The following is a 21,028-nucleotide window of genomic DNA, read 5'->3' on the forward strand; positions in this document are numbered from 1 at the left end:
CCTTCATGCACTGCTCTATTGACTCATGTACTCAGAGGCAGTGCTGCATATCTCTCGATATGTGAAAAGCATCAAGCGAGCTCAGTCGCAGATACACAATCTCTGCAGCACTCTGTGTTTGCCAAGAGGGAGAGCTGATCATCTGGTGTCTCTGAGCAGATATAAGGATTAGCTTATGATATCTTCAACCCGGCATGTAGTTGTTTTTCATAGTGCTTCACAACATGGACGCATGGCAGTTACCATATCATATGGGGAAAAATATTAATACCTAGGTTACATGCATTCCACACACAAACTTGATTGCACAAGAATTACTCCAAGATGGCTTTAAGCAGCATCAGTCTTTGACACACGGGTCAGGGGCCAACACATTTTTAAACCAGTGCTAAAATGTTTGCAGCATTTCATAAAGCATGTAACCATACAGAGATGCATTATTGGGGTTGGACTCTTGAGCCATCGTAACTGCCAGCCAGTCAGGAACCTGTTTCATACAAAGCTATTGTTTCTCTTTGATTTGATTGACACACAGTAAATTCAAAGTGTATGGCAGTCAGAGGGGGCAGAGAAAGTCTATTTATACTGAGTCATTCAAATGCTAATGCCCCCGAAAGATAGGGAATAGTTACAATGTGTCTATCCGAGCACACAAATTCTGGCATGTGGCTCTTTGTATGTAGGTGTAATTCAGGTTATTTTCAACCTGTGCCTTTTGTTCCAGCCGTTGCCATCATCATGGCTGATTGTATTCACTGTTTAGTCATTTTATTGTGGGGCTTTACATTGCTCCACTTTACCAGGAGTGCTCCGTAGTCCAGCACAATATAACCAAATAAATAAATTACCAAAACACATCCTCATCCTTTGAATTTGTTTGACATGAGTGTTTTGCTTTCCCAGCTTCTTGCTCATATTCACACAAAATATGGTTTGATGGTGCCATCAGATAGAATGACCTATATTTAGCTCATACCTGAACCAGCCTGTAATATGTAGTTTTCAACTGAACTGAAGTGGTGTCAAAAATTATGTTTTTGCCACGTTTGAGTTGTGGCCTTCATTACATGACTAGACAAGCAGCTCACATTATGAGCTACAGCAACAGGAGCTGAGTTGAGTAGCACAAGAGCTTATTAAGGTGCAGGTTTTAAAAACATGAAATCAACCTGGTCATAGAAACTAGAACAGTAGGACCAAGACTGAAAATAAATAAAGTTATGCTTATAATTTAGACCTTGTTTGACTCTATTGAAAGTCAGACTGAAACGTAGTGTGGATCTGGACTTAATCCATTTCTAAGGAAAACATGAAGTTCTGCTGCATGTGTCTAATTACCTTCATGAGGTAATTACTGTTCTGGTGGCATATAGTGGCCCAACTCATGCTGGGCTGTCCTTTTATTTTTGTTTATCACCCAACCAACAAATTAGGTAAAACTTCAAAAGCATCTTGTTAAATTTGGTTGGAAATCCCTTTGAAATTGTAGATAGAGCCAGAAAGTAATAGTTGGCTGTTTTTCTGAATGCATGTTTTTTTATGTATGTGTTTATTTTTGTGCATACAGCTTCACTCGGCACATGTTTTTAGTGCATTTAGTTTTTGTCATATAGAAACATGCAGTACTTTTTTCATTTGACTTTTTCACACTTATTAATGTCAAAACCAAACCATCTTTGCATTCTGACTTTTGCACTGAGCCCTCCTATCCACATACTGTATATTTTTGTCATTGTAGTTATAAAAAACACATCATTTCATTTCCTGCAAATCCTACTATGCTAACTAGTTATGCTGTATGTAAACATAGTGTTTAGGAAATAGGGTTATACCTCCAGGGGTTATGTAAGTGCATTCAACTCTCCAACAGGAACATTCAAAATCTAACATGTAAGGTGAGTTAGTTGCAGGTTTTAGCATTAACTTTGCTAACCTTTCTGACTTGTTTGGTAGTTTGAAGGCTCTCATGCATCAGGCAAATCTAGCTTTGTCTGCTGGTGATAGTGAAAATGGTTTAGTTTGTGACAATCTCCCCAGCGTGTCCTGCTGGAAACTTCCATTTTCTTTGCAGTTTAATGCCGCGATATTTTCAGCAGTCAGGGACCAACTAATGTGGCCCCAGACTGCTTCACTAAGCAATTTTGATGTCATTACAAACAACTGTGGTATTTCACGCTGTGCATGAGCAGCATACATTTGTTTACAGGTTTGAAATCATTCTCAAACATGAAAACAGCTTTTAGGCTACCATGACAACAACAAAATCTTAGTGTTTTTCTGATGTAATACACACAGATTTCTGTTCTTGAATTGAGACAGGATACTGATTTGTAACTGTAACTCTATATCTTCAATTATTCATGTGAATAAACATGCCATTTGTATGAGAAAGGGAAGGGGAAGAAACTGTGTGTGATTTTACCATAATATTTGTGTTTAATTTCTCAAAGATCAGTGCATTTTATTTGTAATGCATTTTATTTCAGTAATATGTAAGAACACTGGTTTTCTAACTGTGCTACTTGGACTCACAACACCACTTATTGTGCTTGAGCTTCACTTGACAACTTGGCCATTTTCAGTGTAGCAAAACCTTAATATAGTAGAGCCATAGACTGGTTCATGTCAGCAACATATCCTTTAAGGACCGAAAAGAAATGCCTTTCTGAAATTGTTTGTTTCTAAACCTCCTATAAAGTTTATGGAGCTCTTAGCTTCCCCAGAATCATCTCGCCACTGAGCCAGTCAGGAGTATTAATAAATAACCAAGCAGGGTTTCTCTGGTCATTGAGGACCAAAGGTTACTGGGTATTTACCATTTTAATATTTCTGTGTTTGCTTTCTCTCTATCTGTTCACAAAATTGTTTGCCTTTAAATGAAAATTCTGTCATATTCCATTCAACCCGCTGTCAGTCAAAAGTCCCCTGAGGCTTGTGTAAAAACCAAACACACATAATGTTCACCCCTGTACAATGGTTCTATCCCAGCCCTCTCTCAGTCTGGTAACGGTAACATGGCCATTGTTTTACGGCCATATCGGTATCAGTATATTGTACACACTTCAGTGGAGGATAAGGCTCGTCATTTTTTATATTAGCAGTGTTTCAAACACTTCCCATACAGAAACTAAAACCAACCAATTGTCTCTACTCACTGTTAATGTCCATGTGTCAGTCCTATATTAAGTTTTTCGTCTGTACCATAGTCCTCTGCTGTTGTTCAAAAATTATTAAAAACACATCAGAGAAACACAGTGCTGCACTGGGTGACATGTTTCCTCTTTACAAAACACAAGACCTTTTTTTTTTATTTTTATTTTATTTTACCCCAAAGGCTCCGAACAGCCACAACTTTTTACATTGACTGAAGTAAGCAAGCATCAAGGGCCCATGCACGAAATCTCTGGATCTTCCTAACAAATATCAGGGTCTGGTGTTTTGTCACTAAGTGCAGCACTGTGTTTCACTGACCAATAGAGGTCGATGGCACAGAACAATATAATATAATCCAGTTTTGACATATTAACAGGCATTAACAGTGAGTACTGGCCAATCTTTGATAGTATTAGTGTCTGTGTGGAGAGTGTTGAAAAAACTATTATTATAGAAAATGACCAGGTTTATCCTTTCAGTGGAGTAAGTACACTGTGAATTTAAAAAAGCAAATGTATCATCTTAGGAGTTAAATGAACACTTTCCTAGTGTTTATATGAGAACCACAAAAAACTAACCCTTTTGAACGTGTTCACGTTATTGACACTGTTACAGTGTTACATAAAAACTCAGAGTGTAAAATTTTAATAACAAAATCACTAAATCAGTCTTCAACTCAGAGATACTCATGTAAAAAATGGTCAACACTGCATGACACTTGCAAAGTGGTGCCAAACGAGGAGCTGACATTTGTGGGCGGGGTGTAATTGCATCTCCAAGGAGTTTTAAACTAACACTGACGTGACCAACTCTGGTCACGTCAGTGTTAAAGAAGTTTAGATGCTGTGATGAAAAGCTGACTTCTGATGACTCTGTTTGTAAAAGCTTCTGATCCACTGACATCACATAATTCTAACTCTTCAAAATCTAAGCACTGTGTTCTCATTCAGAAAGTAATCATAACTGAAGCGTTGATTGTGGTTCAGTTCCCACTATGTTGGTGAATTTAAATACACCCTGTCAAGGAATTTCATCGGCTGCTGCCCCGTTTCAAAATGTCTTGAAATGGCAAAGGAAATACCAAGGACAATCAATGCAAGCTTTTATCTTTTGGGTCTGTAATTGACATTAATTAATGTTCTGCAGTGGTATATCAGTCTCTGTGCAATTAAAGCTTTGTTTTGAAGCTTATACTTTGAGTCGTGCCATTTAGTCTGCTGAATGTTCCTCATGCCACAATTAGCTGTTCATTGTTTCTTTTGTTTAAAGATTAGTGCTATACAGAGCATCACCACCAATCACAAGGTTCAGAAAATACATGGGACATGACAATGTTGGATACTTCCTCATGGCTGCTCTCAGTTCATCAGTCAAACGATCACTTTACAAGGGATCGTTAGTAATACATTTTAATTGTCCTAATCAGATGTCTTAGCTTGCTGGGTCACAGTTTATATGCCATCAATGGAACTTAACAGTTTAGTGGCACTCAATAATTAGCACAGTGACATTTATGTTTTTGCAGTTCCTTATTGATCCTGTAGTTAACAGTTACACAAAAGCCTGTGTATTCAAACAATTTCAGTTATTTTCACATCGTTTTTGTTTCCATGAAGAGAATCATAGAAACTCTAGTCTAAGTGCAGTTTCAGACTTGTGATGGTCAGCTGGAACTAATAGAAGAGAAACTCCAAAAGTAATTTCCCATTCCACCTACCCTTTCTCACCCCTTTCCTCCCATCCCCCTCCTTTCCCTTTCCCCCGCAGAGCTTCTGTCAGCCTGCCATGAGCTAAGGTGCCGCTACGGCTGTGTCATGACAAGAAACGGCACCTTCTGTTTCTGCGCTGACGGCTTTGAGGTCGGTGAGGACGGAACAAGTTGCAGAGGTAGGATTCTGCAGTGCAGGTACTGTGTAGGGGGTCCTCCTGCCATAGAGCCACTCCCCCCTCTTTTCCTGCTACTTTCCCACACCAATCTTGCCTTTTGCCCTAGGGCAGACTTCTTTCAGATGAATGAGGTGGAGGTGCTAGGGATATGAAAACCATCTGTCTGCAGGCCAGGCCTCATGTACAAAGCGTTACACCCCTAACACACAAGTATACAGTCATACTATATACACAGCACTCAGTTTCTCTGTCTCTTTCTCTCCTGCTTCATGCTCTTTATATGTACTATATGTTTGGTTTCTGAGAGCCAGCGGGGAAGACAGGATTTTGTTGTCATGTGCCTTTAAAGGTGTAGTGTCTTACTTGAACACTGCACATACAGTACCTTATAATAAAAGCATAAAATTGTCCTGGAGGAAGACGTTTGACATAGCGGGAGTGCTTCCTGCATGACAGAGTGGCTCATATTGTTATAAAAGTAATTATACATGATCTGCCAAAGTGAGGCCATATGAAGTATACTTTATGTATTTGGGTCATGTTTGAACACACCTAATTTGTTACAAATGACCCTCTTCCTTTTTCCATAAGATCATGATGAATGTGCCATGTATGGCGCCTGCAGCCAAACCTGCATGAACACCTACGGGTCATACAGATGCAGCTGCACAGAAGGATACATCCTGCAGCCTGACAGGATATCGTGCAAAGCCAAACAAGGTGAGCAGCACACTTGCATCATGAAACAACATAATCTGCATAGTATGTATGTTTCATTTCTAATAATAAACAGGGCTGTTTTGTTGAACTCTTGCTTATCATTGCCTTGGTGCTCACCAGCATTGGTAAGGCAAGATTTATGTGGTTTAACAATGACCATATCTATCATCCACATGGGATTGGGTAGATGTGGCCAGGCCAGAATATTGATAAAATTAATGAGAATGAGAATTTAAGTGGGAGCAGTTTGGAGTATTTTGTGCAGAGACAATGCCCAGTGTCACCCTGATTTATGTTAATGCCCAATGTTGGTAACAAATTTGTCCCACTGAGTAACGCAGCCTACTTAGAAATAAAACAACCAAAAGACAACAGCTATTGTGTTTTGGTGGTCCACCATTACAAGTGTGTCTGATATATATTTGTGCCATGCACTGAACAATGGAGTGAAGTCGATTTTTTGGGGCGTTGTCACTAAGGTGTATGTGGGTTGAAAATAGCCGGAGGCTCAACACACCTAGCTGGGGAGAACACCACTGTTTTTAATCAGTGTGACTGGTGTCCTACCAGGAATAAACTGAATATGATTACCCATAAACTTAACTGAACCCGATGCTCATATACATTAATATTAATTTAGCAGAGCGTGATAGTGGTACAGGGATAACTATGGGGTTACCTTAAGTTGTAAAAGCTCATGAATATAAATTTCAGATAGAGCTCTCTGAGGCCAGATGATGAGAAGCAGCAGGGTATGAAAAACATATTAACATGTTCAGTGTAAGGTTGAAGTTAAAACTCCACATCACTTATGTGTGTGTGTATGTGTTGTGTAATATTTAATCTACATTTAATTTCTCCTCATTATGCTCAGACTAGAGCGAAAGACATGTTTTCAATTTTTAATGTTTCTATTCTCAAATTTTTCTATTTGTGCTCCTAACAAATTCTTTTACTTTGTATTAGCCAGATGATGAGCAGTGCCTGCTGTTCACCAGACGTAGTATTAAAGGTTTGCCAAGGTAGTTTGATTTTTGTCTCACAGACCAAAGAGCCTTTTTCCTCATGCTATGAGTCCTTTTAATGCCACTTGGCAAACTCCAAGCAGACTGTCATATCAAAGTGGCATCTGTTTTACTGATGGAAAACTGCTCAGATGGTTGTCTGTTTGGCATGTTCTGTCATGCCAACACTTCTGAAGCTCTGCTAAAATGGCTGTTGGGTTCTTGATCACCTCCCTAACCAAGGCCCTACTTGCCCGTTTACTCACTTTAGCTAGGTAGGTCAACTGTAGGAAGAGTCTTGGTGCTTCCAAACCTCTTCACAATTACTGAGGCCACTATGCTCCTGGGAACACTCAAAGCTTTAGATAAGGTTTTATACCTTTGCCCCGATCTATGTTTCAGCACAGTTTTATCACAGAGGTCTGCGGCGAGTTCTCTGGACTTCATAGATTGGCTTTTGTCCTGATGTGTAGTGTGAATTATGGGGCCTTGTATAAACAGATGTTAACCTTTAACTATGTCCAGTAAATTCAGTTCAATGCAGATTGACTACAGTCAGGTTTTGACACAGGTCAAGGACAGTGAACGCAAACAGGATGCACCTGACCACAGTCTGGAGTGCCACAGCAGACGGTCTAAATGCTTTTGTAAAAGAGAGATTTCAGTGCTTGGTTTTTAATAAATGTATCATTATGTGTTATTGAGGTTAGAATGTTGGTCAGTTTTATTCAAATCAAAATTCCATTTACAGCACAGTAAAATGGCAAAAGAGAAGAACCACTGAGCTGAACTGCTTTGGAAGAACAAGGGGCCTTTTTAGGCAGATGTCAAAAAATTCACATAAAGCAGCTTAGCTCAGTTCTTGTCACAGAAGAGACAGGCTTGGGAAAAGTCCTCTGCCTGACTTAATGTGAATGTTTCTTGATTTCTTGTGTTAGCTTAAAATCAGTTTTGAAAAAAAAAGTGTTTGATTGCATTGATGTTGCTTCATCTACTGTTAGAATATGCTTTCTTTCTTTCTCTGAGTCAGTCTGTGATTCATGCTGTCTACTTCTAATGGTGAAAGCTTCTTTGTTTGGGCTTGCTGTCTTTGTTTTTATTCTTCTTTCTTTGTGTTTGTGTGCTCCTTGCAAGTATTCTGTTTATTATTTAAGCCCATACTTAGAAATCATTTTCACTCTAGTCCTTATTTTTAAATATAATCCTAAAATTTTCTTACGGCCTATTTGGTCTCGTAATGTTTCTACAGTAAAAACAGTGCTGTTTAAATAAAGAAACACAAGAATACCTTCATTATTTTTATTTTCATTCCAGATCCTGGTGACAGCCATCCAGTGCTTCTTATTGGTGGTTCAGATCGTATTGTCATCACTCATCTAAATGGAACAGGTCTCAAGCCCCTGAGGTCTCTGAGTGTAAATGGAACACTGGCATTGGATTTCCAGCACAGGGAGGAACGTGTATGCTGGGTCCTGTCTACACACTCATCTGGGCAACTTCGTTGTGCTGAAACGAGGAATCTCCGTGGATTCACACAGGAACAGGACATAAGAACACAGCAAAGTTTGCAACGTAGGTTTTCAGCTGTTCATGATTTCCTTCCCTTACATGCTCTTGTTTTACGTTTCTTATAAATTTGAGAGATTATGTTCTCATATCATGAGCATGCTCACCTAAAATGATAGCGGTGCATCTTTTAAGCTGGGATACACACTCTCTCACACACAGGCTCTCCCTGCAATTCTGAATGCTTTTTCTCTCTCACACTCCTACTGTACCCATGATCTCTCTCTCTCTCTTCATTATCCGTGCAGTTGAAGACAGGTTAACCTCCATGTTTTAAGCTGCATACCTTTCCCCTGCAGCTGTCATTCACACCTACACACTCTCTTTTCCTTGTCTTAGCCGATCTAGTCTCACAAATATCAAACACAGATGACATTAATTGTTCATGGTTTTCATGTGGTATTTGTCAATTTTAGGAGGCTTTATGTCAAAGGCGAGTACCACTTAGTCTTTAAATGCTTTTGTGTGTCTGGGCTCTTAACAATGTTGTCATGGTTATCTGAGACATTTTTTTTTTTTACATGTGTAGTTTGGCTTATCCATGCAAAAAGAATCTGTCAAAAGATGCAATGGAGTTACAGTGTAGAATCTAGAATTTTTAAAACTTTACTTAAGGTTACAATATTTCAGTCTCTGCTGCTTCCATTTTTGATCACTTTTGAATGCCTTTGTGCTTATCATAGAAAGGGGTGAAAAATTTAAGCTTATTATATAGTTTAATTCAGCTACTATAGTTTACAGAAAACAGAAACAAAACAAAATTACCCCCTGTTTTTGTCATTGCAGATGTGGAGCAGATGGCCATTGATTGGCTTACAGGAAATTTCTATTTTGTTGACCGGGTTACCGATAAGATATTTGTCTGTGACCACAGCGGGGACACGTGTGTTACTATCCTACAGTTAGACCTACTGAATCCTAAAGGAATAGCTCTGGATCCTCTCATGGGGTAAGTATTGTGCAACCTATATATTTCACCATCTCTGAGCACCACCAGGCTCATTTATCATCATGAATCTTTTGTTAAGAAAAAAAAAATCATTGAAGAAGGAGGAAAAAAAAATTCACTATGCATAACAATTGACTTGTCTGAGGCAATGTGAGTGAGTTACAATGAAGGGATATAAATGATTCCCTGTCCTTCGAGTCCTTTTCTCTTTGAGCCGTGTAATTTGGTGAATAGCTGTTGATGCTTCAAACAGTTTCTACAGTCTAGATATTCATTTGTATTCACTGATTTCACTCCACATCCTTCAGTAGAAAAAGCCCCAGCAGGACTTTTCATTCCATGATTTTTGTCTCTGTAGAGATCACACACAAACACACACACACACAAGCTGAGCAGATGTGGAGTAAAACATATCCCCACACTGCTTCAGTGAAAACTGAGAGTTGACAGTCACCTGGATCACAGTCTTGTAGAATTCATTATTTGGGTTTCCTGGTAGTTTCTGGAGCAGAGCTGAACACAACGAACACATAATTGAAATACTGTAAATTGTATGCACCAGCTGTACCAGAATTTGAACCAGTTTTCAGCTGTTATGTCTTGTTTGGGCTTTTATTTTCAACAACCAAGAAAGCCATTGAATTATGATGACACAAGGACATGTAGTAAGCCTAATGTCAAAGCAGGTTTTTAATAATACAACTTTTAAGACACTTTGGAAATTGTGATACTCCTACTGTAATAACAAATGACACCGGTTCTGCACAGATGTGCAGACCACATAAATTTGCATCTTAACATATAGTAATTAATTTGAAGCTTGACACTGAACCACACTGCATCATGGTGGATTTCAGCTTTATAAACTGAAATTTATTTAGCAGTTTGGGTTGCCACTAGTCACCAATAGGCATAATCAAAATAATTAGCTGCTGGTTTCTTAATGACATGGGCAGTTTTGATTTGGTTGACAGCATTTCTGTGTTTTCATTAAGTGCTGGTCAGCCACTGGAAATCAAGATGACTTATGGTACATACGCTACATGTTTCTCCATAAACTGGCTCACTGTGAATCACTTAATATACGTAAGGTAGGCTGGTTTTCAGTGGTTTTGTTGTGATCATACATGACACACACTCATATGTGCCCATTCTGTTGTGTGTTTAGAATGATGGTGGTATGGATATACTGGCCCACAAGGGAGCCAGGCATGCGGGCTGCTGGCTAGATGGACTATATACTGTAAGACACAGAAGTTTTACCAGGCTTCTTTCTGACTCTAATTGGAGAGGCATGGGTACAGCTGTTTTTGAAAAAGCGAGCCTGAGAGAGGTCTGTCAGCCTGGAGCAATGGAGTGAAAACAAAGGAAATTGGGGAGATGTTATAAGAGCACACTATGAGGAACAGTGTTTATAGAATATGCTCCGGTTTGGCCATTTCCATTGTCTCTCTGTGTCCCTGCTTCTCTTAAGATTGGATAAAACATTTTAACTTTGCTTTTCACTATTTCTCCCTATCTTTAGGGTTTTTCAAGGAGAGTTTTTCAGTGGTATGGTTCATCACCTAGAATCCTTATCAGCACTAAAACCGATGCTTCCATGAATCTTATTTGAGTTTATGGTAGTGATGGAAAAAGATGTATTTTGCTTTTGAAAATCCGAGGCAGTCATGTTTGGCAAGATTAGTCAACTCTAGATGATATGGAAAAGGTGTGCTAGATTCTCTGGTGTGCATTGATGAGCACAAGAACCAAAATTTCATAGTCAAGCATGTCTCCTGGTTAATTATTTATATATACTACTAATATGTTTTACCAAATTTGCTATGGAAAACTCATAATTGCTGCTTGAACTGTGATCTTTGGCAACGTGTTGTGTTGTTGGGTGAAGAAATGTTACTTTTTCTTTTCTTTTTTTTGGCTGGAGCTTAATAATGGTGCTAGATGATGTCATTTCTAGGAGATGGCTGCAGCTAGATATCTAAAAGCAGTACCTGAAAACCTATACTGAATACTGAATACAGCTGTTGAGCTGCTTTCCATTGTCAAAATAACTGAGGATTTTTGTAGAACTGACCAATCCAAAGAATCCATCATTTTACAGGAAAGTTTTAATTCTCGTCGAGAGAAAAAAGCATATGTCCTGCTCTTCTGTGTTAAGGAATGCACTTTAATTTTTGTTGAAATACAATATAACAGCACTTTCCTGATAATAGTTCACAAGGTCAGAGTCCTTGGAAATTATCATAGATGTTTTGTGGTAAAGGTGCATTTCAGTGTGAAAAATGAAAATGTGGAAAAAAAAAAAAACAGCTGAAGGAACTTAGCAATTCCCTGTCATTGCTGTATAAAATGGACAGAAAGCTACTACTCAGAAAAACAGTATACCACCTTTATTGGTTGTTATTTGTAACAGTGTGTACACAGTCTTCTATTTCTCTGTGAGACATACCATTCTTCATTGGTCCCATGCAGTTTGTTTTTTGTTTTTTTTGCTGGAAATGAGCACCCCTCATTTCTAGAATCCAACATGGATTGCTTTGTACCTGCAGAATGCACAAATACAGCATCAGCACCACCCTAATCCCAGAAAGCTATCATTTGTATTCCACGTGGAGGTGCAGCTGTTTGGGGAGCTGGGTGCCTTGCTGACACTGACAGTTTTTCAGCACAGCCTGGCCGAGGGTTCAAAGGGCAGTCCATCTCTCCCCCTGACTTGACTTGTGCGGATTAAGTCGACGGTAGCTTGTTATCACTGGAAGCATTTGGAGCTCTGTCCTCACTGTGTCGCAGTAAGACAGCATGGCAAGCCCTCCATGTTAATTACTTTAACAGTGAAAGTGACTGGCTATGATATTTCAGGTATAGTTTGATGTTATTCAGTCCCTATTGTAGGAAACATTAGACTACATATAACACCTGTTTTCTGATAGTTATGCTGGCTCCCCGTCTTTTAGAATTGATTTTGAAGCCCTCCTCCCAGTTTCTGTGGTACTAAGTGGTTTGGCTCCTGAGTGCATACATGTTGTCTGTCATTTTATGTCTAGTCACATACCTTGAGGTCCTCTGCAGCTTGCCTTTTAAATGTCCTCAAAATTACCTCAAAGGAAATGGTAAATGCTGCTTTTATTGCGTTTGCCTCCGGGTTATGGAGCTGTTACGTATCAAAGAAGCAGCCTCACTGGGCATTTAAAAGCGTTCTGATGTTTCTTTTGGAAATCTTGTATTAACATTCTATGGCTCTTTGTTTCATTTTCTATATTTTTATTTTGTAAGCCATTTTTTTGCATCATGGAACTTGGTTATTAATTTTTACTACATTTATTATCACATTTTTTTATGCTGATCACTGATTTGTGTATCATTTGTTCCTGTTATCAGTCAGCATCTAGCATTGTGACATATTGTGTCTGGAATTGTCTGCTGGTAGGGTCTGAGTTAAGTCTTAGTGCCTTCAAAAACTGGAACATATAATTACAATATGTGATTATTTCTGATCTGCCCCAACTATTGTTAAGGCTTGATTAGGTTTAGGAACAAACCTCCTTGGTTTGCTTTTGGAAAAGATCACGGTTAATGGAACTCAACATTGACTACTGACAGTAAACAGTGAACAGCAGCCACTAGTGTCATTGTTGTCTCAGTTATCCATTATAGCCTCATCCCTAAGATATTTTCCGGCGCTATACCAACATCACACTACTTCCTCCTTTCATCCAGACACACAATAGTCATAATTCTCATGTTCACAAGAGGGCCTTGTAAATTTAAATCTCTTTTTACACATTTAAAAAAAACTGCTAGTGCAGTTGTTTTTCCAGTGAGGCTATACCACATTGTCTGTTGCTACTTTTATTAAATACTGAGATTTTTACAGCTTATTAAATACTGTTGAAAATTGTGACCATTTGGAGAAAACAAAAAGTGATTACTTACAGCAAAAATAAGCAATTTATGGCAACTAGAGGAAAAAAGACTTCATAACAAGCTTAAAGAAGCACAAGATTGTTATGGCTAATTGGTTAACATTTGTGTGAATAAAGTTATACCAAGTTTTGTAATTAATTTCACATAACTTTGAAGTACTTACTGATTATTTTGATATTGGGATGCTTCTACTCCACTATGTGATATAGCTTCTCATTTCCTGAGAGACAAGAGTAGATTTGTACTACAGTGGCTACACAGACAGACAGAGAGATAGATAGATAGAATACTTTGTTCATCCCAAATGAAAACTGTGGTGTTACAGCAGCCGCTACACAAATTACAAGGAAGAGGTAGGCAAGGAATACTTGCTGTACCATTCTTTCTCACAGTGGTGCAGCAGCAGCCTCCTACTGAAAAAGTGCTCTGCTCTTTGACTGTGGTCATGGAAAGGATATGGGGTGTTCTCCAGGAAGTTCAACAGTTTTGGAAGCATCCTTCTCTCTGCTACCAACAGAGGCTCCAGATAAGTCCACAGCATCCTGACTCAGGCTAAAAAATGGTCAGTACAGGCCTTCAGTACTCTGAGACTGACTCCTTCACGACCTGCAGCCTTGTTCTGATTCAGCTTCAGGACACAGCTGCTGGACCTGCTGAAGAATAGATTCAGCTCATTGGCTCTGCTCAAGTTTACTTTTGTCTGATCCCCTTTAGCCTTGAAATCTGTGATTTTATTCATACCAGACCACACATCCTTCATGTCGTTTTGGTGAAGCTTGTTCTCCAGTTTACTCCCATAAGGGTCTTTCATCACCTTCAGTCTAACTTTTAGTTCTCTCTGCACGCTCTTAAACAGGCCTCTGTCCCCCATCCCTGAAGACATGACTAGGAAAGCATTTGGGTATTGAGTTGGAGGTGACGGTGTTAATAATGTGACACAGTACATTGGCAGCTACACTAGTGGGGTGTAGACAGTGACAACAGTGGTGGATGTGAACTCTCCTGGTAGATAATATGGACACATACTTACAGCTAACACTTTAATGTCTGAGCTACAGAGACACTTTTTTACAGTAACACATCCAGCATTATACCATCTGTTGTTTGTAAGCACTGCAATCCCACCTCCTTTCTTCTTACCACTCTGCCGTCTCTTGGCTCGTACCGTCTGAAGATGGTGGAGTTGGAATTTGGAATATGTTTCTACAGCCATGTTTCAGTAAAGCACATTAAACTGCATTCCTGATATTCCCGCTGGGTCATAGTCAGCACACTGAGCTCATCCATTTTATTCACCAGGGACCTCACATTTCCCATGATGATAGAAGACAGAAAAGCTTTTTACTTTCTCCTTCTTTCTCAGTTTGACTCTGGCCCCTGCATCCCTGGCATCTCCTTCTCAGCTGCTGGGAGTTTGTGGCCTCATTCCAGGCAGTATGGGTTTAGACAGAGCAGTACGCTGAACTCATAGATACACAAGAGCAGGGCTACCACTGCTACGATTACCCTGGCTTCCCAGCACGAAGAAAGTAAAAATTACAAGGAAAACCAAGAAGAGGCTTCTGTTAGCGTTAGAAAAAAGCAGAGCAAAGACAAAAAAGATGGTGAACTACCACAAAAACTACAAAAAACACAAGAGAAGAACAAGAGCTGCTGCAACAGGCTGCCACTATAGTGGTATAAGTAAAACTGATGCAGTGAGTGGTCGTTTTGGATCAAGAATCTGCTCTGGGACATGTACTCTCTCTATTCATACTGTAGCTACCAGATTCATTTGTTACATTAACTATTCTGCTCTGGACTTTGGTGGAACTCTGCAAGTGGTGAATTGCTGCCTGAATTAACAAATGTGGCTATATACTGTATGTAAAGTGTCGTCTTCTTTCATCAAATGGATTGAGGTAAATAGTGCATCATCCTAAACAAGCCGGAACAAGCCAAACAAGCATGAATGTGTACTGTAGGCTAAAATGCTTTATGTCTTCACATACTGTGGTTATGATTTATTTACAATAGAAGAAATAGGTCTTAGAAGATCTTGAGCAAGGAATGAGAGAATACTACTCCCACCCTCTACAGAATGCTCTTCTTCACTGACTATGGGAACGTGGCCAAGGTGGAGCGCTGCAACATGGATGGCACCAACCGGACCCGGCTGGTGGATTATAAGATTGAGCAGCCCACTGCTGTGGCATTGGATGTGGTCAAGAAATTAGTGTATTGGGCAGATGCCTACTTGGATTACATCGATGTGGTGGATTACGACGGCAGGAAAAGGCACGCCATTATCCACGGGAGCCGAGTGAGTATCACATTTCACTGTAAGCACTGCTTTTTGTCTTTCATAGTTCCAACATCATACGGTGTCTCTGTGGATGCACATCAGGGGGAATAGACAGTTGGGTTCTCTTATCAGTACTTTCTCCCTCTTCATTTGAGAGACTTGTGAAATCGTGACATGAGAGGCTATTTTCTGGTCAATTTTGTGATTTTGGGCACTGTGCTTTATCACTGCAAGACAGGTGGTAAATTCAGTGCTTGTTGTTATAATTCAATCTTCATTTTCATAGAAAAGGTTTTCTGAATGAGGAATAGATGGCTTATTAAATTGAAGGAACTGGGGCACATGTGGGGCTGTCTTCCAAACGAGCATATCAATAGTCTCTCCTGTAGTACACTTTTGAGGCCTTTCATCATAGATTATGACTATTCATTAAGTAACCCTTTCAAGCAACTTGAACTAGATATTCACCCTTTGAGGAAAGAAAAACGTACATTTCAAGGACCTTATTGTGTATGCAGGTGTTCTTTTTGTAATATTGATTTTCTCTTGTGGTCTTGTTAGACAGAGGATCCTCGTGTCATTGCATCTACATGACAAATACTCTTTTCTGTGTTTTCTATAGACTGTATGTAATCTTTTCTGTCATGAATGTCAATGATATCAATGGTCAGACAGAAGTATTTCCCTGCTCGCTGTATTACTGTTTTCCGAATATGGTTAACTTCAATAAGTTATTTTTCATATTTTACTAGAATGCTCCCATTTGAATATGATCATCCTTGAACTGGAACTATACATGTCAGTTCCTTCAAATTTGCAGGCACACACAAAATTAAAATAATCCCCTACCCTCAATGAATATTATCAACTTATATTTACTATGATAGTCAGAATAAAAACTTGATTTTGATTGGCTGGAGTGCAGTGGATAGATTTTTTTATAACATGGTTAGACTGTATTATTCTTTATAGCTCTATAATCAGTATTCATATTCAATCCAGCATGTACAAAATAGTATGCATTATGTGTACTGTAGGTAAGGCTGCGAAAACTGTCAACATATCCTTTGAAATATATTTAATATATAAAAGTCAAATGCTGTGGCCAAATTGCACAGAGAGAGATGGTTGAGTGGTTTTTGTTTGTTTTATTACTTATTTAATTATTCTGATGCCTGTGTTTTTGTGCCCCCTGATGTTGAGGTAAAGCATCACCCAGTGAGCTTAGGTGTAGCCTACTTCTTGTGAATACAGCTCATCCAGCCATGTCGCTTTGTGTGAGTGTCAGCCTGCTAAATGTAGCATGGAGGCTGTGGCATCAGGGCCTATGGCTTCCCTGTGGAGTCTAGATTTTGACCCCTTTGTGGGGTCAAATTGTCAGACAGCCCCACTGCTCTCTTTCTTGCCCTTCATGCATGCCGCATGTTAAAAGATAAAAGTCCTCTCATTAGTGCATTTCTGTTTTTGTTTTCTTTGTATTCCTTTTGTAGTTTGATTTATTTTTAGCTCCAAGGATGATTAAAAAAAGCACCATGGATTTTTCTTGCTTTTCAGGTGTCGTACATTTATGCATTAGCTGTGTTTGAGGACTACCTCTATGCTACCCACTCTGACCCCTCCAGAGGGAGTTCCTCTGTGGAGCTGCTACAGATCCACAGGTTCAACATCACAGCAGAGAGCAGGACACTAGCCAGCCTGGGGAATACTAGAGGACTCCGTGTTTACCACAAACTCACTCAGCCAAAAGGTAAAGGGCATTTTCTATATAGGTTAACATATGCAAGTAGGTGTCAGAATCTACCGCATGTTATGACTCACAAGTTGGAATCTGTGTTAGTACAGAAAGAGCACGCTTCATTGGATTATAATCATTTTTTTGTCCTTTCTGATTTTATCCACAGTCAGAAGTCACGCATGTGAAATAGATTCATATGGAAAGCCAGGAGGATGCTCCCATATCTGCCTTCTGAGTAAAGGCCCACACCCTGCCGCTGTCGTACTGGCTACAGCCTGGGCTCAGATGGACAGTCCTGTAAAAGTCAGTTCCTCTTTTTGTATGTCATCTTTCTTACATAACAGTCCTCTTCTAAATGATTGCCAGTGCCTTCTGTTCTGAATAAGAATCCTGATGAGTGCCTGAAAGGGATATTCTGCATCACGGCTCTTTTTGATATGAACCTACAGAGATCATGAGTCATATTAAAGTTGAGGGTGTGCCACACATGAATCAGCCTTATACTGACAGTGATAAAGATGAGTGCTAATGGACACAGACCCATTTGAAAGTGACGTTCCTCTATCGACCTGTTGCGAGCCTGATTGATTATCACCATAATGAGGTTTTAAGTTTGTCTGCATGCATGGGAAAGTCTGATCAATTGCTGGACATTGTGTAGTTGACAATAAAAGCATGAGATCAAATTGATGACACAATCTGAGGGCCAACCACATTTCGATCGGCGTAACAAAGCATCAGGAGGCTTGGTGTGACACATTTGATTTATTCCCCCTCACAGATGTTTTGATGACATCAGCTATCTCTCTCTTGCTCACTTTTCCCCTCATCCCCAAGCATAATGAGATTCTGTGCTAAATGGTAGTGCTTCTTCATAGAGCAGTCATGGTGGGTTTTGATATCTGGGTCTCTTGCAATGCTTAATTGTCTCTTGGGTAGTTGGTCTCTCCCTCGCAAAATGATAAATTGAAGCGAGGCATGTGTGGTCCTCACCCCCAGCATCCCAGTCTCTTGGGCAGGGGCTGGGAGCGACGAGAGGTCCGCTTCTCTCACTGGAAGCCCTCCTTCATTCCCCCTCCTGCCTCTCCGGAGGATCCCAAAGGGTTCGAGAACATACAGCCCACTGAGTGGCTGGGGGGCCGCCACGGAGCGGCCCCCGCTTTCTTCTTCTCTCTAGTCCTCTCTGTCTGCCTTTCTACCCAGACACTATGTTGTTTTAAATCAGAGGCAGTATTCACAGGCCAAGGTAAGTATTACCATTGTCTGTTTGCACAAGCATTTCTTTTTCCTTACTGTCAAGGCAGCTTTGTAGCAGGCGTGTGATTGAGGGGGAAGAGTATAGTCATTGGCACTGATTACCAGCTCCATTAAGGTGAATGGATGCCCCCTGGCTCTGGCTCACCTATAAGAACAATGTGGCCGGTAAGAGGGTTTAATGCTGGAACCAGCACTAATGAATTTGGCCAATTAATTGACAATAACACTGAAAAAGGGTCCATCCCTTCTTGTCTCACAGAGCCCAAAAATGATCTCTTCCTGTTCTACGGCAAGGGGCGTCCCGGAGTCATCCGAGGTTTGGATATGAACATCAAGTCCAACGATGAGCACATAGTACCAATCGAGGACCTGGTAAACCCTCGAGCCATTGACTACCATGCAGAACTGGGACACATCTACTTTGCTGACACCACCAGTTTTCTCATTGGGCGACAAAAAATAGATGGAAGCAGCCGAGAGACAATACTCAAAGATGGTGGGTTTAAATGCTTTTTTCTTTAGAACAAATTTAGCTGACTGTTTACAATAATTTTGACTCTCTAATGTACTAATAATGTTAAAGCCATTTCACACACTCTGCTGGATACAAATGTATTTACCATATATTGTGCCTCATCTCAAAATGGAAAGTCACTGGATGATAATACAGTTTTTAATAAGCAATGCTTTGTTGCCCAAGTGTGTAAATACTGTATACAACAGCATAAGGTACTGCATATTGGAAAACTGGAAACTTAATTTCTTGATGATTCCATTGATTACACTCAATATTTTCCTTGGTGGCATTCTGGATACAACATTATCAGAATGATTTTTTTGGCGCTGTTGTTTTTCACACATCAAAAACAGACAAGTCCTGTTTGTAAAAGAAATCAAAGTCACAGTACTGAGTAAAAATTTTTGTCAGTTGAATTTTGTGCTGCTGATTCTGTTGTAGAACTCGACAATGTTGAAGGAATCTCAGTGGATTGGATTGGGAATAATTTGTATTGGACCAATGATGGCTACAGGAAGACAATCAGTGTTGCAAGGCTGGAGAAAGCTTCACAGACCAGAAAGACTCTATTGGAAGGGAACATGTCGCACCCCCGGGCCATCGTGGTCGACCCTCTGAACAGGTCAGAAAAAGAAAGAAAGAAAGAAAGAAAACACTGTCCATTGCCTTTTATGTATGAAAGAAATGCTTCTGTAGCCAGGAAGCATTAAAAAATAAATCAAAAAAATCTTGTAAGACGTATTACTTTGGGTACAAATTAATTTGATGTGCATGGGCTGTGGGTGAAATATGATAAAGAAAAAAAAATCATGATTAATTTTGCAGCCTTTTCCAGCATAATTTCTTTCAGCACTGACAGTGAATGAGAAAAATAATTATCTTACCACTCACATGTCTAAATGGGGTTTGGAGGTTTTCTCAAAATAAAAAAAAAAAGGCTGCTACAATATGATTTTTCTGATCTCGCATAAGCTCAGTATTGTGTTTTGTAAAAAAAAAAAAAAAAAGTACATTATCAGATCATGGATCAAGCTGTATCTTGGTTGAATTAAATGAATAAAAATTAACAATGGTGGTACACCTACAGTCTACACTGGGTTCAGACAGTATTCAGACCCCCTTCACTTTTTTCAATTTTGTTATTTTGCAGCCTGATACTACAGTGATTCAAATTCATTTTTTTTCTCATTAATCTACACTCAATACCCCATAATGACACAGTGAAAACAGAATTTTTGAAATGTCTGTAAATTTATTAAAAAAGAAGAAACTGAAATATCACATGAACTGAAGTATTCAGACCCTTTACTCTGTAATTTGATGAAGCACCTTTGGCAGCAATTACAGCCTCAAGTCTTTTTTGGTATGACGCGACAATCTTTGCATTCCTGGGTTGGGGGATTTTCTGCCATTTTTTTTTGATAATGTTACCAAAACAAGCACATTAGCTTTAGGTGCTAATGCATCCAGAAGGAAGGAATGCCACATCTGAATCAGATTTGAGTCCTCTGGCTGCTGTTAACACTCTCAATCTCAAAAAGCCAAATTGATGTTAACCTTTGTTTTTGCCCTTTCTTTTTCTTTGTGAAAAAGAATCTGACCTCTTCATTCTGGCAGCCGCTGTTTCAGCCAGGGCCTGAGGTGTAGCTGACGATAGGTCGTCCGTGGCTAGCTTGTTGAAATAGCTACTTGCAGATTGAAAACACTCGTTATAACCTTCGCCATGTGGCAGGTGGTGCAAATTTATAGACCTACCTTGACAAAACAGTATAGACAAGCTGGAATAACAACAGAAGAGCTGTACGTAGCAGGCTGTCACAGAGGGGGGTAGTAAAGCCGAGAGACACCACATCCTGTCCCATTTTCACCTGATTTATCAGACAGTGTGTAAGATCTCAGGTAATGCAGCCCTTACAAATAAACATTATGTATAAATTGCTGTAAAATATAAAGGGATTGCCACCACGACAGGCACTGGAGACTTTACGGCCACAGCTCTGAACGGCTGGCACCGCACACGGGGGGGGGG

The 21,028-nt window shown here is 39.7% G+C and overlaps 1 protein-coding gene across 1 annotated transcript in view; it reads left to right on the forward strand.

Annotated features, from left to right (window-relative positions):
* The window catches only part of LOC109957083 (low-density lipoprotein receptor-related protein 1B-like), a 258,584-nt gene that overhangs the window by 103,815 nt on the left and 133,741 nt on the right, over nt 1–21,028 (forward strand). The window contains 10 exon segments of the mRNA XM_020594679.1: nt 4,921–5,040; nt 5,632–5,760; nt 8,079–8,336; nt 9,117–9,279; nt 15,286–15,508; nt 17,045–17,237; nt 17,392–17,460; nt 17,463–17,528; nt 18,742–18,978; nt 19,441–19,621. Of these exon segments, the coding sequence (XP_020450335.1) occupies nt 4,921–5,040; nt 5,632–5,760; nt 8,079–8,336; nt 9,117–9,279; nt 15,286–15,508; nt 17,045–17,237; nt 17,392–17,460; nt 17,463–17,528; nt 18,742–18,978; nt 19,441–19,621 (1,639 nt within the window).

Source organism: Monopterus albus, unplaced genomic scaffold, assembly GCF_001952655.1.
Source record: "Monopterus albus unplaced genomic scaffold, M_albus_1.0 scaffold24.1, whole genome shotgun sequence".
Classification (NCBI taxonomy): domain Eukaryota; kingdom Metazoa; phylum Chordata; class Actinopteri; order Synbranchiformes; family Synbranchidae; genus Monopterus; species Monopterus albus.